The sequence below is a fragment of the Mesoplodon mirus genome (assembly GCF_964341445.2).
Source record: "Mesoplodon mirus genome assembly, chromosome: 4".
Lineage (NCBI taxonomy): Eukaryota > Metazoa > Chordata > Mammalia > Artiodactyla > Ziphiidae > Mesoplodon > Mesoplodon mirus.
In genome coordinates, this window is record NC_138979.1 from 135329537 (window position 1) to 135350895 (window position 21359).

General features: G+C 33.1%; 1 protein-coding gene across 5 annotated transcripts in view; it reads right to left on the minus strand.

Annotated features, from left to right (window-relative positions):
• Positions 1-10775: 10775 nt before the first annotated feature.
• MDGA2 (MAM domain containing glycosylphosphatidylinositol anchor 2) overlaps positions 10776-21359 on the minus strand; it is an 823345-nt gene continuing 812761 nt past the window's right edge. For 4 of the 5 annotated variants that reach the window (XM_082618922.1, XM_082618923.1, XM_082618924.1 and 1 more), the window contains 2 exons: positions 15268-15373; positions 10776-12582 (listed from right to left, as the gene is read on the minus strand). In XM_082618922.1, the coding sequence (XP_082475048.1) occupies positions 12494-12582; positions 15268-15373 (195 nt within the window). In that variant the 3' untranslated portion in view covers positions 10776-12493. The remainder of the gene's footprint in view (positions 12583-15267; positions 15374-21359) is intronic. The other variant, XR_014293890.1, reaches the window with a different exon arrangement.

Genomic DNA, 21359 nt, shown 5'->3' on the forward strand with positions numbered 1-21359 from the left:
AAATCAGACTACATGTAATGTTATGTATGTTTTTAACCCAACAATATATAGTAAACATATTTACGTGTTATATGAAGTTCAAGCCCATTTTAAAAAAGAGATTCCTGCTTCTCTCTCCTATAGATAATTGTCTTAGTTTGGTTGTCTCAGAAGCAGTCTTCAAGACAAGGTTTCAGTGCAATATTTTTTCTGGAAGATGATTCAAGGAAATTCTAATAGGGATACGAGGAAGTGATAACGGGAAGGAAAGGCAACCAATAAAAAATTTCTCTTAATCCAAGGACCACCGTGGATAATGAGCTTGGTCCCATGGGGAATTCTGGGAGTCTGTAGAATGGGCATTTTGGAGTTGTTCTCCCTCAGGGCTAGAAAGTTAGGGCATTATGCATTGTGTGAGGACTGCTGGTGCTGAGTGATGGAAGCGCTGGCTGTGGTGATGTTAATTCCTGGCACTTTTGAACTATAGTGCATGTGTAGGCACTGAAGAAATCTCTACAAAATTGGCAGCCTTCAGGCTCTACTGCTGTGTGAAAGCTGGAGTCCATATGGGAGTGCACAACCATGCTTTATTTAATCATTCCCTTACTGATGGACATTTATATTGTTTCTAGTTTTCTCACTATTATAAGTGGCCACAATACCTAATACATGACTATTTGCATGGCTGTCTGGTTTTCATTACACAGTTTCTATAAGTGAAATTAAGGAAGAATTTGAAAAAATAAAAGCAGTAATCTTTGGGTATGTTTTGAGATGAAGAGATGCAACTTTCTTCTCTTTATATGGTTGTATTATCATATAACTTTAAATGTAACATTCAAAATCTTGATTTAATATCTAAAATACCTAAATTTGTTAACCTCATTTATTGCTCTGTTTAAACATCTTCCATCATTGCTATGAGAAAATATTATATTTTTAAACTAAAATAAATGTACCTAACATTAAAACAGGACTTAAAATTTGTCCAGTTTTCCATCTTGTGATAAAGACACCATTGTTTTTAAAAGAACAACAGAGAGAAAATATTTAGTATCTAGGGCTAGGCAAAGAGTTCTTAGATGACATCACAAGCATAATCCAAAAAAGGAAAAAATAAATTAGACCTCATCAAAACTAAAAACTTCTGCTCTGCAAAATACCATGTGAAGAGGATGACAAGACAAAGTATAAATTGGGAGGAACTACTTAAAAACCACATATCCCGCAAATGACTTACATGTAGAATATAAAAAGAGCTCTCAAAACTCAACAATTAAAATAAAATCTAATTAGAAAAAAGGCAAAGGACATAGCTAAACATTTCACAGAAGAGGATATTCAGATGGCAAATGAAAAGGTGTTCAACTTCATCAACTGTTAAGGAAATGCAAAACCTCAATGTGATATCATGACACCCCAATCAGAATATTGAAGTAAAAAACGTGGTGACAACACCAAACTTGGTGAGAATGCATAGAAATCGGATGACTCATACATTGCCAGTGGGAATGGAAAATGGTGCACCCACTCTGGAAAACAATTTGGTAGTTTCTTATAAAACTAAACATACAATTACCATACCAGCCAGCAGTTGCACTCCTGAACATTTTTCTTGGGAATGGAAACTTATGTTCACAAAACAATGTGTACATGAATGTTCACAGCAGCTTTATTTGTAATAACTGAACACTGGAAACAACCCAGATGCCCTGCAATGGGTGAATGGTTACACAAACTGGTACATTCATACTATGCAATACTACTCTGCAATATAAAGGCACAAGCTAACGATACATGCCACAACATGGATAATTCTCCAGGGAATTAAGCTGAATGCAAAAAGCCAATCCTCCAAATTTATATAGTGCTGGATAGCATTTATATAACATTCTTGAAAGGACAAAATTGTAGAAATGAAGAACAGATAAGTTGTTGCCAGGATTATGGGATGGGTTGGAGGAGGGGAGGCAGAAGGGAAGTGGATGTGGTTATAAAAAGACAACACTACAGGGGTTCCTGTGGTGACCAAACTGTGCACCTTGTATGTGGTGGTGAATACATGAACCTACAGATGTGATAAAAATATACAGAACTAGGGACTTCCCTGGTGGCGCAGTGGTTAAGAATCCACCTGCCAATGCAGGGGACACAGGTTCAAGCCCTGATCCAGGAAGATCCTACATGCCACAGAGCAACTAAGCCCGTGTGCCACAACTACTGAGCCTGAGCTCTAAGAGCCCATGAGCCACAACTACTGAGCCCGTATGCCACAGCTACTGCAGCCCGCGTTCCTAGAGCCTGTGTTCTGCAACAAAGAGAAACCACCGCAACGAGAAGCCCACGCACTGCAAGGAAGAGTAGCCCTCGCTCGCCGCAACTAGAGAAAACCTGCACACAGCAATGAAGACCCAATGCAGCCAAAAAATAAATTAATTAATTAATTTTAAAAAATACACAGAACTAAATACACACACACACACACACACATACACATACATGATGTTATCACTCGGGAAACAGGATCTCTCTATATGATCTCTTACAACTACAATGAATCTATATCTCAAAATAAAAGTTTATTTTAAAAATTGAGCAGCATTTCTGTCTAGAACATCAACACATATGCAAATATCAATGGTAACTTTTGAAGAATGTCAAACTTGTGCTTATTTACTAACAATTGTCTACTTTTTCTAACAACATTTTATATCCTAAAATAAGCATGATTATTCAAAAAACCATTTACATTATAAAGTAATGCCATAGGGTCTATGTCATTTGGAGGGCTAATATACTTCATGCCAGATAAATAAGAACATTCAAATACTATAGAAAATTTTTCCTTGTCCATCTTCAGGGTGTCCATCTTCAAGAAAACAAGGAAAAGGAAATAAGGATTAGCCATGAAAAGAAGTTTTAAAGAATTTATTTTGAAAGATCTTACTTTATTAAGCCAATATCTAACAAAACAAAACAAAACACTTTTCTCTTTACCAAATACTTGAGATGCATTGCCTCATTTACTCATTCATCATGGCATTGAGGGGAGTACTGGTATTACTATCCCATTTTTGCAGATGAGCAAGATATTATGTGGTGCTTGTTACAGACCAGCAATGTTCTACATGTTTTACGCATATTAGTTCATTAATTAGATAACCCCACTTTATAGATAAGGGAACTGAGGGAGAGTACATAATGAAGGACCTGGCAGTCTGACTCCAGACCACTTTAAGGTGTCTCAGAGAGCAGTAAGGCTCAAGGCTTTTAAAACATCTGCTCAAGGTCACACAGCTACTAGTGGTAAAAATCAGGATTTGAACTTATATTCTTTCCACTACACTAATCTTTATCAAATTGTGGATCTTTTTATCACAAATGTCAGAATTATTTAAGTGGCTTGTTAAAAAAACCCTGTCTTCTCCCTCTAGCTCTACTGAATCAAAACGTCTGGTGCCAAGACTCTGGAATCTATATTTTCAACAACCATTCTAGAAGCTTTTGATTCACATTAAAGACAGAGTCCAACTGCATTATAATACACAGAGCAGGTTTCTGTAAGTTTCAAATGAAATATCTAGTACATTAAAAATGATATCATATTTCATTAATCTTAAGATTCAAATTTTTCACAATTTGACATCTCTGAAATAGGACTGCCTGTTATAACTTATGGTGTCTTACAATCACAGTAAAAATGTGGTTCTTTTTCTTCTTGGTGGTACACAGAATAATGTTGTTTTAGATTTCATATAGTATGGAGGCTCCCTGGATAATAAAAAACAAAAGACATTGCTTATTAAACACTGTTCTTTTCAGTCCTGGGTCACTGTGAACAGGTGCCCACCTACATTCTGTGAGAGGCAAGGTGATGGAAAGAGGACAGGACGACATCCATCATAGCTCAGTTCACACCCACCACGGGGGAGTCACCAATCATTTTGGTTTAGAACAGATGAAACAATGTGTGTGAAAACACTTGGAAAATGATAAATCATTATATTAATGACATGTATGTATGAATGTGTGCATATGCATGGGCTCGAAGTAAGATTATTAGAGAGAGTGAAAATAATTTGAAAATGCTCATTTCCAAACTTGGCCTATGTGGAAGGTAACAGATGTCATGATTCTCAACTTTCTCTTCTTCCTTCTCTAAGAATAGCATGCATATCAGTAAAAACTGTTCATTAATTCTTACTGTGTTCTAGGAAATTGTGTCTTATGTAGTTTATGTCATTTGAGCTTCCCTGCAATCCTATGAAATACTATATTATTACCGATGATATTATCCCTATTTTACAGGGGAGGATACTGAGTTGTTAGAGACATTGAATAAGTTACCTAAAATTGTATAATGAAAAAGTGGTGGAGAGAGAGTATGAACAGAGGCAGTCTGAAACAGGAACTCGCCTGCTGAAGTACATCTCAAAGGAAAATTTACAGAGAAGTAACCTACGTACTGTGAGTCCACATAACTAGGAAGGAGAAAGTGGACAGAGAAGCCATGTTGTAACCATAGTCACTGTAAAGGAAGGAAGAGAAAGCAGGAGGAGCATGTGGTGAATATTTGTATATATATTTATTGAAGTTCCTTTTCAAACTTACTTGATCTAAATATTTTATTTTCATTTTTTAGATTATGACCCACAACAGAATGCATCTAGTTATGTAATTTTCCTTTTCTCTCCTTTCTACTAGTGTGAACAATCTAGTTTGATCAGTTTCATTTTAAAATGCATCATCCACATCTATTCACACTGTCCCCTCTCTGTGACTTCATTGTTTATGTTTCTATCCTAGAAGCTCTCTCACTCTATTCTTTGAGCCTTTGCCTGTGTCTGACAGCCTGACATTCCTCTCATTCTATCTCTATTTTATATTCTGGATATGTAATCTGGACCTGTCCTCAGGAAAACTGTGAAATGAATGTAATCTTTGAAATCCTGTACTTCTCGTCTCTGCATGCATCTCCTTCGTGTTCCTTAGCCCCTTCCAGTAGGTCCAGGGTTTTCTCAGTCAATTTTGCTAGATATTTGAAGACTGTGAGCTGATAAAATGTTACCCCCAAATATTAGGGACTAATATATTTTCTTGATGGGAATATTTATAGTTTGAAAGAAGACTAAATGGAGAAAGCAACACCAGGCGTGAAGGAATGGACTGCTGAGTGAGGAATCTCACTCCTGGTGTGGGATGTTGATTCAGAATGGATATCCTTCCAGTGCCCTCAGATACTCCTGCACTGCAAAGGCCTTTTGAGTACACATAAAATCCCACTTTTGTATATGATATTGTCAAAAACTAAGTGAAAAATAAAAGATGCATGTTTATTTCATTAAAAAATTATAACAGTGTACTACTTATTATTGTAAATTAATTAACTATTAATTATTGTCTATTTGCCACATACTAGCACTGTACCATCTTTTATCTTGGGCTCATTAGCCTGCTGAATTGTGTCAATTTTGGAAATTGAGACATAAAATTCAAAGCCGAAACAAAATAAAATAATAAAATTATAGTTGTCTCTGTTCAACACTGTTAACAATTTTGAAAATTAATTTCTTTCTCATTATTTTGTCCCATGTGTACAAATCTAGTTTTTGCACCTAAAATATTACCCAGAACTAAATAAATATCTTATTTTTATAATTGTGTTTTATAATTCAAATTATTATACAACCCTTTAAAATATTTGCATATTAAAATATACTTCGTATCATGTTTAGTGGATGACTGGGTCCCAACACATATATACTACAACAAACTCTACAAAGGAGCTAAGACTTTGAATTTAGCTCACATGATCTCCTTAATGTAAAATTAAGCATAATATTCTATAATTAATACATTTTGGTTAAAAGAAGAGATTCTATGTCATATTATTCTCACGTATAAGGATGGCATCTAACACAAAACATGCAGAATTATTCTCCTTTACCTCAGTTTAACCATATAATGATTTTGTTTGCAGAAACATTAACAACGTTTGCCCTTTTATTAAGAAATACAATCATTTTCTGTTAAACTAAGAAGTGCCAGAAAATTGGGTTGGAAATGCTTAAACTGACGTTTCATTTTCCTCAACTCCTCATTTTTCTCAGCACGTAGAAGATGTCTTCTGTCCGTGAAATGTCATTGATTTTATAACTGAAAGGTGATATTACTGCTTATTTCCTACATTCATTGAATAAGTTCCATTCTAAATGTAGGTCTAAATCATGGATTAATTCAGTAATCATTAATTCAATAATCTCTATAGAACCTAGGTAATTTGGAAGCTCTTAAATTTGTGAAAAGACATAGTCCTTGTCATGGAGGAGGTTACAACTTCAGCTGGGAAGCAGATATGCAGACTACTAAGGAATAATTTAATGGAATATAAGTACTATAGGAATCAAATATGGACAAAGTCCTTAATTTGACTATTAAACAAAAGAGCTTATGAAGAATAAACAGTACTTTAATATGCACTTAGGGAGCAGTTAGGGAGTTGATTTCTAAAGATGGTTAATAGGTCTGTTAATGTTAACTGTATCTGTATTTCCAAAATTTCATGGATGTATTTAGAGATATAATAACAAAGATGAAGAAAAAACTAAGCTAAATAGGCAGTAGGGAAACGATAATAAGCAAGTTTTAGGATTCCATTTATACTTTGGTTCACTCAACTCGTTGTCAAGCAGTATTATTTATTTCCCTCGGAAGGCCCACATTTAGCCTACAGTGCCCCTGTGAAATATGTGATTAAAACTTTCATCCTGGAAAACAGCAGCACTGTTAAGCTGCAGTCAGTTATTCACATACCATACAGAAGCCCACAGTTACTAAATTGAACCATCATTTTTAAATCACAGTTCATTCAGGAAGATTTTAGTGCCTACTTGTTTAACACAATCTTATAAATGATCCCTCACAAAGGATGTAAAAATCAACACATATCTTTAACGGGCTAATTGTGCTCCACTGCAGTGTTAAGTCTATAAAAGCTTTTTAATAGTGAGAGAAATGATGGCATTTTCATCTTAATTTGCAAATATAATTGCTATTCTAAATATTTTTTTGTTTCTAACTTCAGTGCTTATTGACAGCAGAAATTTCCCCAAAACACTAACAGAGTATTTAACATAATTTCATTTATTGAAAGAAAATCCAAGGGAAAATAACATACAGCTATCTGCAGAAGGAAAATATCAAAAGGAAAAGTAAGTTAAATCTAAACTTTGAGATCTAAAATGTAACTAATATTCGATATGAACTTAACACAATGTATATTTGATTAAATGTATACATTTAAATATACTGATGTCTCAAGAAATAAAAATGATATCCTGGAAATCCAGGACAACAATTAAAAGCCATATGAAAACAAACTGAAACTAATATGCTAATCCCTATTTCATAAAATTTCCCATAATTTTATTGAAAAATAAGAATATATTTTAGCTCAACTTATGGAAAATTAGTACAATTGAAATTAAACTCAATCAGTTGTAAATATTCCTTTAAGAAAACTATTTCAGTTTCTACCCCTGCCCTATTCAAATTTTGAATTCCAATTCCTTAATTCCAATATACTCAATGTAGGTTCACGGTAATGAAATCACCAATCATAATTTATTAAGCTTTATATTAATAATGTCAATAAAGTAGTCCATATACAAATATATGGAATATTTATCTCTCCCTAACTTTCACTTCTGTTTCCAAACAGACATAAGCTTATGATAGATGGATTCTGAACTGGCATATTTCACATTAAAATTTCAAGTTTTTAAGTCTTACTTTTTCTATGTAATAACATATATATTTACTTATAAATATTATGGATACTCAGCAGAGAACTTTTTATACTGGATTTGAAAAGAAGTTCTGATCATTCTGTGGTAGCTTTTCTAAGCAGAAGTAGAAAATGCCAGAGACATTGCTTTTTAAAAATAAGCACTAAGAAAACTAAGTAAGCTAGTTAACCACAAAGGGAACATTGTCGGAAAGGAAATAGCTTGGGATTGAACCCTATGATTTTATTGTTTTCACAGAAAATGCAATAACTCCTCATTGACATCAACTACCCAGTTGCAAGAAGAGTATACCTTCTGCTTTGCTGAGATGCAGACGAAGCAATTAGTAAGAAGTCGTCATCACCCAAGAGGAAAATGAATCTGGAATAAAATTTTTCCAGTTTAAATGTCTGTTGAGAGGCTCTTATCTTTGAAAGGCACATTTAAAAAAATGTTTTTTGATAAAGAACATGCATTCAATAGAATCCTTTGAAGGCATTCTATCAAACTCAGGTTATGTAGTCTATCAGTAACTTTCAAATCACTAATCAAAACAAACAAAAATAGATCATGAAAAACACCACAGCCAGTTTCATACAGTCTTAAGCATAGGACTAAATTAATTGTTCTTCAAATTACACATTTTGACAGATAAGTTTATTATAAAGTCTTTAAAATAAAAATGCATGTTTGGTGAAAAGTTAGTATAGCTGTCATTCATATTTTGTCATTATTTTAAAATATAAAAGTAAAGAATGGCATTATTTTTTACCTTTTGTAACATGATGTAACAGACCAGCTGGTTCGTAATTCTCATTATTGTAATTATCACAATTCATTGCTATGCCAAAGTTGATGCTGTGATGTAGGTGAAATGAAGTACCATTAGTTTAGCCTATTACATGACATTGTGTGCACCATGCATTTTTCAAATCTCTTAAAGAAAATTTAATGGCAGGCCAAACTTCTAACCTACTAAGTGCTATGAATCACATAAAACCAGAAAACATTTTAATCCAGGGATACATGGCATATTGTACTTCATAATAGAACTAAAAAATAGGTAGCAGGAAAAAAAGAAAAAGAAAGAAAGCAGGGCTAGGTATGTATATAATGCATGTAAGAGAAGACTCAGATTTTTAAAAAGCACAAAATAAAAGTTATGTTATTTTTAAATAATGTGTATTCAATGAGTATTTAATATAATCCTACAAATACGAAGGGGCTATTATTACTACTGAAAAGTAATAACATTGGGTATGATTTGACACTTCTGGTAACATTGGTGAATTTCAGTACCTAAGATGCCATGTATTTAGGATGCATTATTATTTTATATCTAACTACACAGAAATGCTGCTAATTATAGTTAAAATAGCCTGATTGCAGAGATGTTAAAATGTGGAGAAACAATCATCTCTGAACTGATGAAAAAAAGTAATGCTTCTAATTAATTGGGATCAACTACTGGCAGTAGGAGATTACATGACATAATCTTTCTCCCAGGAAATTAAAAGCTCCATTGCCTAATGCCTTCCTACGAAAGAACAACAACAAAATATTGCCATCAATTACACTTAAAATGTGTTATCAAAAAGGAAAAGGGGGAATACATTGGAGATTTCAACTCATATACAAAAAAGTATTAGGAAAAGGAAGGCAGTTGGTAAACAGGTAAGCGCTTTAAAGTTGTCATTATTATAACTAATATTAAAGAAGGGAATACTTAATTTATATTTCACATATGCTGACCTTTAAAAAATTTTTGCATTTTTATCCATTGCCTTTCAATTACAGCAACTAAACATTTGCTCTGGAGTGAAAAACACTGATTCTAAGTTTGTTCGTTTATATAAGTGATCCAGAACCCATTTAAGTTATAAATTTTAACTTATTACCATATCAATAAAGTTGATTGCTTTGCAGTTCTGATTACCCGTTTGTTCTTGGCACTCATCTGCAATTTCTCAAACATTTAATCAAAATTACTTTCCGAAGTACCAGCAGGTTCTCATGAACTTCTGAAGCCTTGCGTATTCTTACTGTGTGAAAGGCTATGGAAAGACTTTAGTATTTTATGAATGTTTAGTAGTAGAACTGAATCTTTTGCTTACAGCAGTTTCTTTGTGCAGGGTTACTTAGGATAAAAGACTTGATTATTTTCCTGGAAAGGATACATGTATATCCAAATATTCTGAATGTAGATTTTGTTTGTTTGTTTTTTTCAAAAGCCTCACTCAAAGATCAGGGAAAGAAGGCAGCAATGAGTTAAGCCTCTCTTTTGATCTAGAACATTTTCATTGATATTATCAGAAATGAGTATGCAGAAAATCAATTTCAAAATATGATCCGCTAATATGGAATAGTGGAGAGACGTGGTTAGTTGCCACATAAAATGGAAGTCAAGGTGAAGGGAGATTTAGTAAATATTAAGCTAAGTGCCTTGAATATTTTTACTTTAATCTCTTTGGTTTGATAAAATAGATGGGTGACTATAATTTTGAAATTCTTTCAATATGCCTGATTTGTTCAAATATGTTATAAAATTCATTTATTTATTCTGTTTAATTTAAAGAACATGGCTTAACTCAATTCTACCATTACCTGGATATTCAGACTTGTTCCCTCTTTAACTATGAAAATACACATTAAATTCCAATCCATATTTGTTTCATATTTTACTTTCAAAAGTTTGACTTTTTTTTTACAACTATTACAAATAAGGGAGAGTGCATCAGAGATTTCCTATCAAAATTTCTTCCTGCAGACATTAAGGTATATGAAGCACTGAAGATTTATCCCATGGAGACATAACCAGTAAATTGTATAACTTGTCTCATTTTGGTGATAAGTGAACATCGTTCAACAAACACACATACTGCTTTTCATACCTTACCTGGAAAGAGGCTTTATTGAACATAGCTGTAAAATTATTTTTTAAGCTGGATTACTGAATTTGCACAAACATTTCTACAGAATTAAAAAAAAATCAAGCTTTGTCATTTTTTCACTACATTTTGTTGTGCTTTTTATATTAATATTTGCAAATGTTATAATTTAATACTTATATCCCAATTACTTGCATAATCAGTTTTTTTTTTAATCCTGGGGTGTTGAAAGAACATATAATAATAATAATAATATTCTTCTTTAGACAAAAGTCTTTTTAAATGAAGTTAAAAGCTGAGATAATTTAAGGAAAAAGATCTTCAAATTTTCATAACCAACAGGTTTAAGTGAAATTTACAATGCATTGGAAAACTGGCTGGTTAAAGGTATGATTTGTCCTCAGGTAGCTCAAAATCATTTTTACAGGTTTTTGTTTTTTTGTAAAAGTGTTTTTTAATCTTGGTAAAATAATAAAATAATATTTCACAATTTTCACAGAGTCTGACTAAAGGGCAGAGGCATATTACCCTCAGTGTCTAGAATAAAGCCAGATTTTTTCAGGCCCAGTTCCACTGTAGAGTTTGTATGTACTGCAATCACAAACATTTTCTTGTTCCCTCTAAAGCTAGGGCCAATTCTATTTCAAATGGAGGTTAGAGTAAAAAATCACTCCTGTTTTACCATCTTCTGCGCTAAGTATTATCTTAACAACCTTTTGCTCTGGTTGACCCATTTAATAACCTGGAAGAAAAAAGTGTTGCTCCCATGTCTGGTCTCAATGGAAGTTATTTTCTAATGGACAATAAGCCAAAAGGCCATGGCTGTCTAGGAGGTCAAACAACAAATATCTTGTCTGCATGGGCTTACGCAGCAGCTTCGGTCCTTTCTTCTTCAGAAGCGGCTTTGTTGTCTTGCCTGTAATTTGCACATTTAGGCTCTGTAGTTTGTTTATAAAACAGTTTTACACAAACCACTCTTAGCAGTGCAAACTTCTGAGTTGAAAATTATTCAGGCTTGTTTCATTGAAGGCACTTGGTTTCCATGGCAATTTATAAAAGATGATGGTTTGGTTTCTTCGTTGGAACAGATGACTTAGTTTGGGTGTTCAAGTGGCCGCAAGCAAACTCCGATAAGCCTGTGTAATATGTAAGCCCAGGTTTACCATCCTGGATAGTAGTGCATGCAAAAAGAGACAGCATACAGTTATCTAGCTTAGCCATGGGAGGAAAACAAATAATAATAATAAAGGTGGGATGGGGATAAGGTGGGGAGGAAGAAGAATGTTGTAAATAGAATTTCTGAGTTTGGGTTATTTTCAAGGAATGGTAACAACCAAAGGTAAAAGGGCCTACATTTATTTAATTCTCTATGCAAAACCTTCTCAAAAGGAAAATAAATGCCAGCTCTTCACGTACCCTGTTTACAGTGAGGTTTTTGTTGGCAGGCCATTAGGTTTCCATGGTAACAAGCAAACTATTCATGTGAAACAAAACCAGCCATGACTTTGTGCTTTGACAAGGATTTCTATAGCTTTTTTTTTTTTTCTCGAGTTCAACCAGATGACCAGATGACGCTGTAATTTTTTTAGCCACAAAAGCACCTGAAGGTCTCTTCTCTACTCAGGTCAAGATTTTCTTTTATTTGTAGTGCAGAATAAGTTATATTTCCATGATGTCTTTTTATCCCCAGTGCTTAAAAAATTTGTTTTTATTATTTTATTTTGAGTCAGTAGTCAGTGGAGGAATCTTTGGTAGTTTGTTTTTTCAATGTCCATTTACAAAGACTCTTTCCTCATGCCAGTGCCTGGTGAATCTTTTATAGCCTCTGCCAGGGTAAGGTCACCTTCGAGGACTTAAGATAGAGATGAGGACGATAACCGGAAAAAGCCATATATGTACTAAAATTCCAACAGCACCATCAACAGAATCTAAAGACAAGGGAAGTAAATGCCAAGAAATCATTAAAAAGGAGAGTAAGTATTACATGTAGCTATCAATACAACTTCGGTGAACAAATAAAACAATTTTAGTATATGGAAGATATTTTCGGAAAATACTTGTTTTTTGGTTTGTTTTTATTTATCAGCTTCACTTCCAAGATAAGTGAAAAGGAAAATAACTTGAATATATGGTGAGGCATTTGATAAAATTAAAATATTTTCAGATTTTAAATTGATATGCTATGCTACAAAAACCTGTTCAGAAGATATTTATGTGAGTTTGTGGCTGAGCTCAACCTCAGAGTTCTGCTAGCCACATGAAGGCATGCACTCATAGAAAATTCTCAAAAATCTAAAAGGTCAGCTTCATTTTTTCTTTTTTTTAAGCTTTCAGAAATGTTTAAGCTTAAAGACCACTGAAAGAAAAACTACTCTTTATGAAAACCAGGTAGGGATTGTTATGGGTAGAGAAATTAACTACTGCAAACAGTGGATTATACATATCAGGATCATTCTATTATCTATAAATTGGGTAAATAATTTTCTCCTTAGTGTAATTTTTTAAAGTGCTATGAAGTCCATTCTAACTAAAAAATCTCTTTCACCAATCTGCCTTGAGATTCCTACTGTAGCTGGTATTTCGAGTAAAATTCATGTACAGATGATACCTCTTAGAATGTATAGCTTACCTAGGAGGACTAACATAGGCAAACCCAATAATTCATTAACCTGCCTTAAGTTACAAAATGGCTCTCACCTAGGAGCGAGCTGGGTTTTGAAAATAAGAGACAAACAATCTCAGCTTTTGATAGTGTGGCCATAGTACTACATTTACTACCAGAGAGGGGTTGGAAGCCTGAGCAGTTTAGGAAGAGGCCTTTGGCCTCCAAGCTGGTTTGTACTTAGAATTTAACATTAATTTAATATTCCACAAACACTATTCATCAAAATGAATTTAATAAGTTATAGTTAAAGAGATACAAATGTAGCAGAGTATTTTCTCATACTAATGAAAATATTTTTGTTCAATTAGAATTGTTTCCTCTGATTTACAGAGGCTAAATAAAAATACCTCCAATAAGTATAGATATATCTTACTTGAAATAGTCACACTTTTTCTTGGATTTAGTAGCTTAAGAGAATAAAACTGATTATGAAAATGTTCTATTGTATAACAATAAAGTGCCTATGGGTTTTTATAGTCATTTCACTGTGGCTACATTTCTGCTTTCTCCTTTTTGGGGAGTAAATTATGTTCTTTTGCTTTCCTCATTTGGAAAATTCAATTCTATTTATACTAATTTTCAGTGATTTAATTATCAAAATGTAAGATTTCTGTATCAGATGGTAACTATCTTTAATTAATATAGTGTATGTTACTATCACTGATTCATGTTGTGAAATTCAAAAGAAATCCCTTTTTCCTCTGAGAAGAATGCTTGCTTTTCTGTGCATTTGACAAACCAACTTCATTTGGATATAGCTGCTGGTTTTCTAAAGAAAAGTTAGCCAGACACAGGGAGAAACTTTTACTAAAATTGTTACTTGAAATGCTAAGTGTAATGACAAGAAGGTGAAAACTATGAGCAAAATGGCTCATTGTTATGTACAATCTTAGTTTTTGTCTCCTAACAATGTTTAAAAATGGAGTCAATTCAGTTTGTATGAGCAATCACTGGGTAGTTGTACAAATTTGACTTTCAACATCCAGACTGATATAATTTCTCACTAACTATACTCAATTAACAAAGACCCTGATTTGCTCTAGACTTACACAAAGTGGATTTTCATGCTCTTTTTGTAAGTGCAAAATAATTGAGTTATTTGTATGTATTTAGTTTGATTGATACCTCTTTAAATGACCACAAAATTAAAGATTTTAGGTGGGCTTATGAAAATCCTTCAACTAAGAGGAATTTTTCATAAGTATAATTTTAGATTTCTCACCTTCACATGAATAATATAATGAGGATTTTAAGAAACAGCCCAACACGTAATTCTGATGCTTTTTGCATCAGAATTTTTTATTTATAGTTCTTTTACTAAAAATGGATTTTTTGTGAAAAACATACAATTTGAAGATATCATTATACCATAATATTCAAACCAGAATAAAAAGTGAAATCAAATTACTAAACAAGATTGTGATGCAGGTATAAGGAGATTAATTATACCAGAAAAGAATTAGGGTGATCCACTACTTAATATATATACTAAGGCTCTTCACAATATTGAATCTATTAAAATGGTTGGCAAAAGTTAGACCTACAAAATACATTCATAAACTCGGAGGAATAAAAACAGCCATGGCTATATAAATGTGTGCTGAGTATATAGATTAGCCAAATATTTTAATAAAAGTGAAAAAATCCTCTGAAATTAATAATATAAATTAAGAATATTTAAAAATCTTAATTAAAAACCAAAGTGTGCTTGCCTTACATAGACCTAAATCAAAATTACTTTTATTTTAGGTCAAATAACTGAGTTCAAATGCTTACCATTGGATTTAATACTTTGATTTTAAAATATAATTAAAATTTTAAGGTCTCATGCATAGGAAATTTTTAAATAAACTAAAAGTAAACTAGTTTTAACAATTAGACCACATTAGTTTAATTGTCATTACATTACTTTAACATCACACCAACTGATCCAAGAAGAGACACTTACTCTTAGTCGTTAAATCTTGTTTTGCACATTCTCCTTCTGCAATTGATACATCATCAATGGCAATGTCACCTTCTATGCCAGGACCTCGAATACCTTCAAAAATGAGCTACAAATATGAATAAAACAAACCTAAATGTAGGGCTTTGATTTACAGATGAATTTTTATTGAGAAGTCGAGGAGCCAAACCTAAAATTGACAACAATCCTGGCATCATTTATTATTGATGGTCTTCAGAATTCTTACTTGCAAAAAACATAAACTTTCTCAACAAAACCAGTAAGATCTTCATTGTATAGCATAGTTTTCCATATTACAAGCTCTGTGTCAATTTTAAAACAAAACTAAACTTAATTGAATAACAATAAAAGCAGCTACTATTACAAATTGTATCACTTTTTGTTTTCAGAGGTAAAGAAAAGTTTTTCTCTGAAATATTTCTCTGAAATAGATTCCCTCCAATGTTTTCTAAACATATCCCATAACACTGGTTTTCGAGAAATATTTTATGGATTAATGAGTTCCGGGTTCACTGCGTCAGTATTATGTTTAATGAAGCACAGAGCAAGGGTTTACCATCTCTGTAAAACTGTTTGATCTCTTGCAAATACAATGAATAAATTCATCATATTCCCCATATGCTTTGTTTCTAAACCCTTGAAGATATTTATGGGTTTACTTATGTTGAGTGTTTAGCAGCAGACCTTTGAATTTCCAGTATCTAGAACAGTGGTTGGCACTGAGGTAAGACATTAGTGTTGAAAGAATGGAAGAATGAAATCAGTCTCCATTTATTACTAAATTCTAGATACAAGGTCAATATAAGGACAATCAGCAAGTTGTTTTTCTTTTTTTAAAGAAGATGTTGGGGGTAGGAGTTTATTAATTAATTTATTTATTTTTGCTGCGTTGGGTCTTTGTTTCTGTGCGAGGGCTTTCTCTAGTTGTGGCAAGCGGGGGCCACTCTTCATCGCGGTGAGCGGGCCTCTCACTATCGTGGCCTCTCTTGTTGCAGAGTACAGGCTCCAGATGTGCAGGCTCAGTAATTGTGGCTCATGGGCCTAGTTGCTCCACGGCATGTGGGATCCTCCCAGACCAGGGCTTGAACCCGTGTCCCCTGCATTAGGAGGCAGATTCGCAACCACTGCGCCACCAGGGAAGCCCCAACTAGCAAATTTTTATTTCATTTTTATAGAAATGAGAGTCTTCTAAAATTTTGTCTTATCTCACAATTACTCCTTGCTTCCAGTAAAACCTTTTAAATCTTTTGATACTAAAAAATAACCTATGCATGTAGTGATTATATTCCCAGAAAATTTTCTACATACCAAAATGAAATACCTACTTTGTTTTTTCCGCAGAAAAATTAGCCTAATAACTGTTTTCAACATCAAACTAATGTGTGCATTTTAATACAATTTCTAGCCTTATTTCATTGCAACAAATTGGAGTAAAAGTCTGTTTTTATCAATGCCAAAATTTTTGTTTTTCAAAGTATCTTAATATGACTCCTTAAAGACAAATTTGTGATGAATTTAAGAGAACTTACACTACTTTTGTGAAGGCTAACATTGTTCTCTGATATGCTATCATAATTTTATCAATCGAAATATCTAAGTAGTAGAGTAGGGCCATTAGTTACCACCTTTTGTATTGAGTCCTTTCCCCCACTTAAATATGGTCTATAAGAATAAGAATAATTTGCATGATAGGAAAAAATTTGATAAGAGAAAAAGATTTGGGAAGTTTTTATTATTATATTATTATTATATTTAATTTGTGTAGAGAGGGTTTCCTGCTTACCTATGTTGAGATAAGTATGTTAATAGTGTCCAAAATCATTTCTTTGAAAGGTATCCAATTTGTCTTGTCACTGAAGCCAAAATAAAATGGCAAACCAGAGTTAAAATATTTAGAACTAAATTGGCAGTATATGAATTCTCCATCCTCAGATAGAATCAGGAATGAAGCATTAATTTGGCTGCCTGGAAATGATAACTTGCATTTGACTTAGGGTGGTGTTTTGGAAGGTATCTGGGTAGTAGCTACACAGCCCTCAGAAGACTATTGAAATTGCAAGAGAGAAGATTAAAAAAAACAAATGAATGGTATAAAAATTCAAGAGCACTGAATTTGGAAAAGGAGAAGTCATTTTAATGGCTGCAGAATAGTCCATGTTATGGATGCAACAAAATTTATTTAACCAGCATGTATTGTTATTGTTAGACATTAAAATTATTTTCAGTTATTCTGAACAAGGCTGAGATGAACAAGGCTGAATTTCATATGATTATTATACACAATTATTATATGGTTCTTTAGGGTCATTATAAACTGCCCCTATCAGCAGTCTATCTGTGAGAAGGCATTGCCTTTTTCCTAACCATGGGTTTTTAAGTATTTGGGGTTTTTTTTCCCTTTTTTTGACATGTGCTGCTTACCTGGTAGAGAATCAATGTTAAGAGTAAATCAATAGTATTCCCACCCCCTTCTTAGTTTCAGTTATGTGATGCTGAGTCTTCTCTCCTGAAGATAACAACATGAATGGAATGTTATCTTGGAGAAAGTCAGAACTCAAAGATTCATGCTATAAGAGTCTGATTCCACAAAATCAAATATTTTCCACTTTGCCCCCAAGACTAATACTTTACTGAATGAAAGTGGATGGCTATCATCACAAATTTTTCTTTTAGCAGTTCTTTTAAAGGACTGAATGGAAGAAAATGTAGATTTCTCCCTCCCAGTCAAGTTTAATTCTGGAGGGAAGCAGGAATAAAAATGTATTAGAAAAATTTTGTATGGTGAAGAGGAAACCTCCTCAAGCACCAAGAGTTTTAATTTTAAGAGGTGGAGTAGAAAGAGAAAGGGAGTAAACACTGCTTGTAGAACAGAATTCAGGGTTTGTAATGTGGCTATGGCAAAGATAAGAGGATTGCATTCCAGTATGATTTGTGTGGGAAGTGAGATATTGGTGAAAAGGCTAATACAGGTAGGTTAGAATGTTCTGCACCTGCTCACACTTGAAATCTAAACAGATGAAGCTGAAGTCATAATCCTTGCATTGGGAAGGATGCTGGAGGAACACGCTTGAGAGACATGGATTTTTCCATCTTAGGTATGTAGAGGAGAGTAGATAATACAATTATCCACAGTTTTTCTTATTTAAAGTACACAGTTATTTTCACTTAAAAAGTTGCTGTTACCTGGAGATGTGTCAATATAAAATAATGGCATTATTTTAAAAATCAAAATTAAAATGTCTAAATCATCAAAATCATTCCTGAACTTTTCAAAGCTTCTTTCCCTGGAATGATCTTGCCATTGCTCAAAGGATTTCAAAACTTCTGTTACTGACTTTAAAGTATTAAACACTCCTACTTTTCCTATTAATTTTCTTTTTCTTTTCTTCTTTCTGCCTCGCTGTGCAGCTCGATCAAAAACCCAAGGTTGAACCTAGGCTTGTGCTAAAAACAAAAGTCTTGAAGCAGCGAGGTTGTGAAGGATGTTGCCACCCTTCTTTTGTGGTCAGATTGAGAGGGAGTGTTGGGGAGACTTTGGTGGTAAACATCAGAGAGTAGATTGACTGATAGAATTTAATATGTGTGCTGCCTGCCTACTGGCAACATGTTGACCACAAATGTGTAGTTGGCTGAACAGCAGAAATACAAATCAACAAAAGTTGAATTGTCATATGTACAGAGGGCTGCCTCTATCTAGAACATTCCTTTATATGAATACTTCATCCCTCAGTGATCCTGATGAAGTGTTATAGTAATAAAAGCTGACTGATCTGTAAATCTATTATTTACATTTATCTGCATAACTATAGATAATACAGTTTGTCACTGAATAAAGCAATTTGATTACTTTCCAAGTGTAGCAGTGTTTTAGTTATTGTGTGGAAATAAATCAGAGAATTAGTAGTAGTTATTACTGGGATGATAAAAATAACTTTTTACAATCAAACTCTTGACACAGTTATATAATTGGTACTTTTAATATATATTTGAAATCTTGTGATGATAAGAAATCCAATCCAATAGGCTAGAGAAATACCATAGTCTTCCTCAGGGTCCTATTTGAACATGATGAAAGAAAAAGGTACTGTGTAGTTGTTGGCTTGTTTCCTTTTAATTTCCATAGCAGCTTTGTTATTGGGAAGTATAGATTGTTTTTAAACTCATTTGACTCTCACAAAGAAATATTTATTGCCTTGTTCTGTTTATGCTCTGAACTCCAACTAGAAGTATTATAACACGATTTTATAGATTCTAATAGACTTATAAACGGCTTCGAGATGAAGACCTAGAGGGATATTTTCTCCTTATATTGTTTTTGACTATGAGATAGGTAACAGAAATAAAATGCATAGGTATTAAATTTAAATAATGTACCTTGGCCAAACTTTCAAGTGCTTTTAAAATAAATCCTTGGTGACAAACATCTTTTTTTCTCAAATACAAAGATGAGAAACTATAACAGTCCATTATAATATGATGTATCTCAACTTGGAAGATGTGATCTGTATGCAATGAAAAAAGTCTGAATTACATTCACTCAGAGAAGAAATGCTCTCTAGTTTAATAGATTAAATATGTCATATTTTAATGAAGTACCATCATGATTCTGACTACTATTACATTACAAGGATAAGACTATGTTCTTTTCCTCTTCAATACTTCTGAAATGCATTTGGCTTAATTGCCTTGAAGACGGAATTAATGGCATCTAGATTCTCGGGGAGAAAATGTTGACTTTTAGGTCTCCTAAAAAGAGGGTTCAAATTGTGCAAAACCTGTTCTTCACACATAATCACACTGATCTTACTTAAAATGGTTTCCCTTAACTGAAACAAGTTTAAAATTGTAACGTTTTCACAGTGTGTGCCTGCAATTCAGCAAACTTAATATGCAAGAAATACTGCATGATCAGAAAATTAATTCCTGGTGGGTAAATGCAAGTGGGAGTTTAAAAAATGTATGTGACTTTCTGTATTAGAATTACACTACACAAAATTATTTCAATTCATCGATTGACAGTTTCTTACATTTATTTATAATGCTTTAAAACATGTAGATATAGATGTCAATATATAGGGAGATACAGATGATGCTGTAAAAGCTTATGTTCAAATATAATTTCTCAGAAAGGGAGGAAGAGCTACATGTAGCACTAATGAGTAAAAGTAAATGGGGAGTCAAAGACTACAACGCACTTCTGATGATGACTTCAACATTAATGGTGCCTCTGCAAATGTTTTCTTTCTGACGAGAGACATCGCTTCTGATCATTACTGCTAAGGCAAAGCCAAAGCCTTGGAATGCAGTTTGAAAACTGACAGTGTACATCACTTGGAAAAATCTTAGGATGTGAATAAATTTGAAAATAGCTATTAACATTAATAATTTTGCCTTTATTTTATTACTGGTTCAGCAAATAATTAAACTATCTTTTTTTTCCCCCTCTTACCTGCAAAGAGCAGAACTATCATTAACCAGTACAGAAGAGATTTGAAGAGAGGTAACGTAATAAACCAGGTGAGTAGCCTAAGCTTTTTCTCTGGAGACACTATATAAATATTAACAATGAGTTTAAATTCACAAGACTCTGCCAGTCCAACTTGCTGGATAAATGTCAGTTGGTTGTTAAAGCTTCTAATCTGAAATAATAACATGAGATTTTGACTGTTGGCAAAAACAGAAAGAACTAGATCTCATTGTGAATTGCAATTAGAAAATGTTTTCAATAGTTACTTCAGGAGCCATCTTCATGTCTATAATTGCTCCAGAATTTGGCTTAGAATGTCAGATATGTATCTATATGAGCATGTAATGTCTACTAAGGAGGATGATATTTTCTGTATTATTATTATTCATAGAAATATATATAGGCAGCATGATGTAATGAGAGCATTATAATCTATTTTCCAATCCTTATTTAATGTTAAGGATTTGTGTGATTTAAGATAAATTGTCTCAAAACATACTTTCAAATCTCTAAATGAGGATATAAGAAGATCTCCAGAATTCTTTTCGCCTATACCTAAGAAAATGTAAAAACAGTATTATAATGTCTCTATACTTTTCCCTCACAA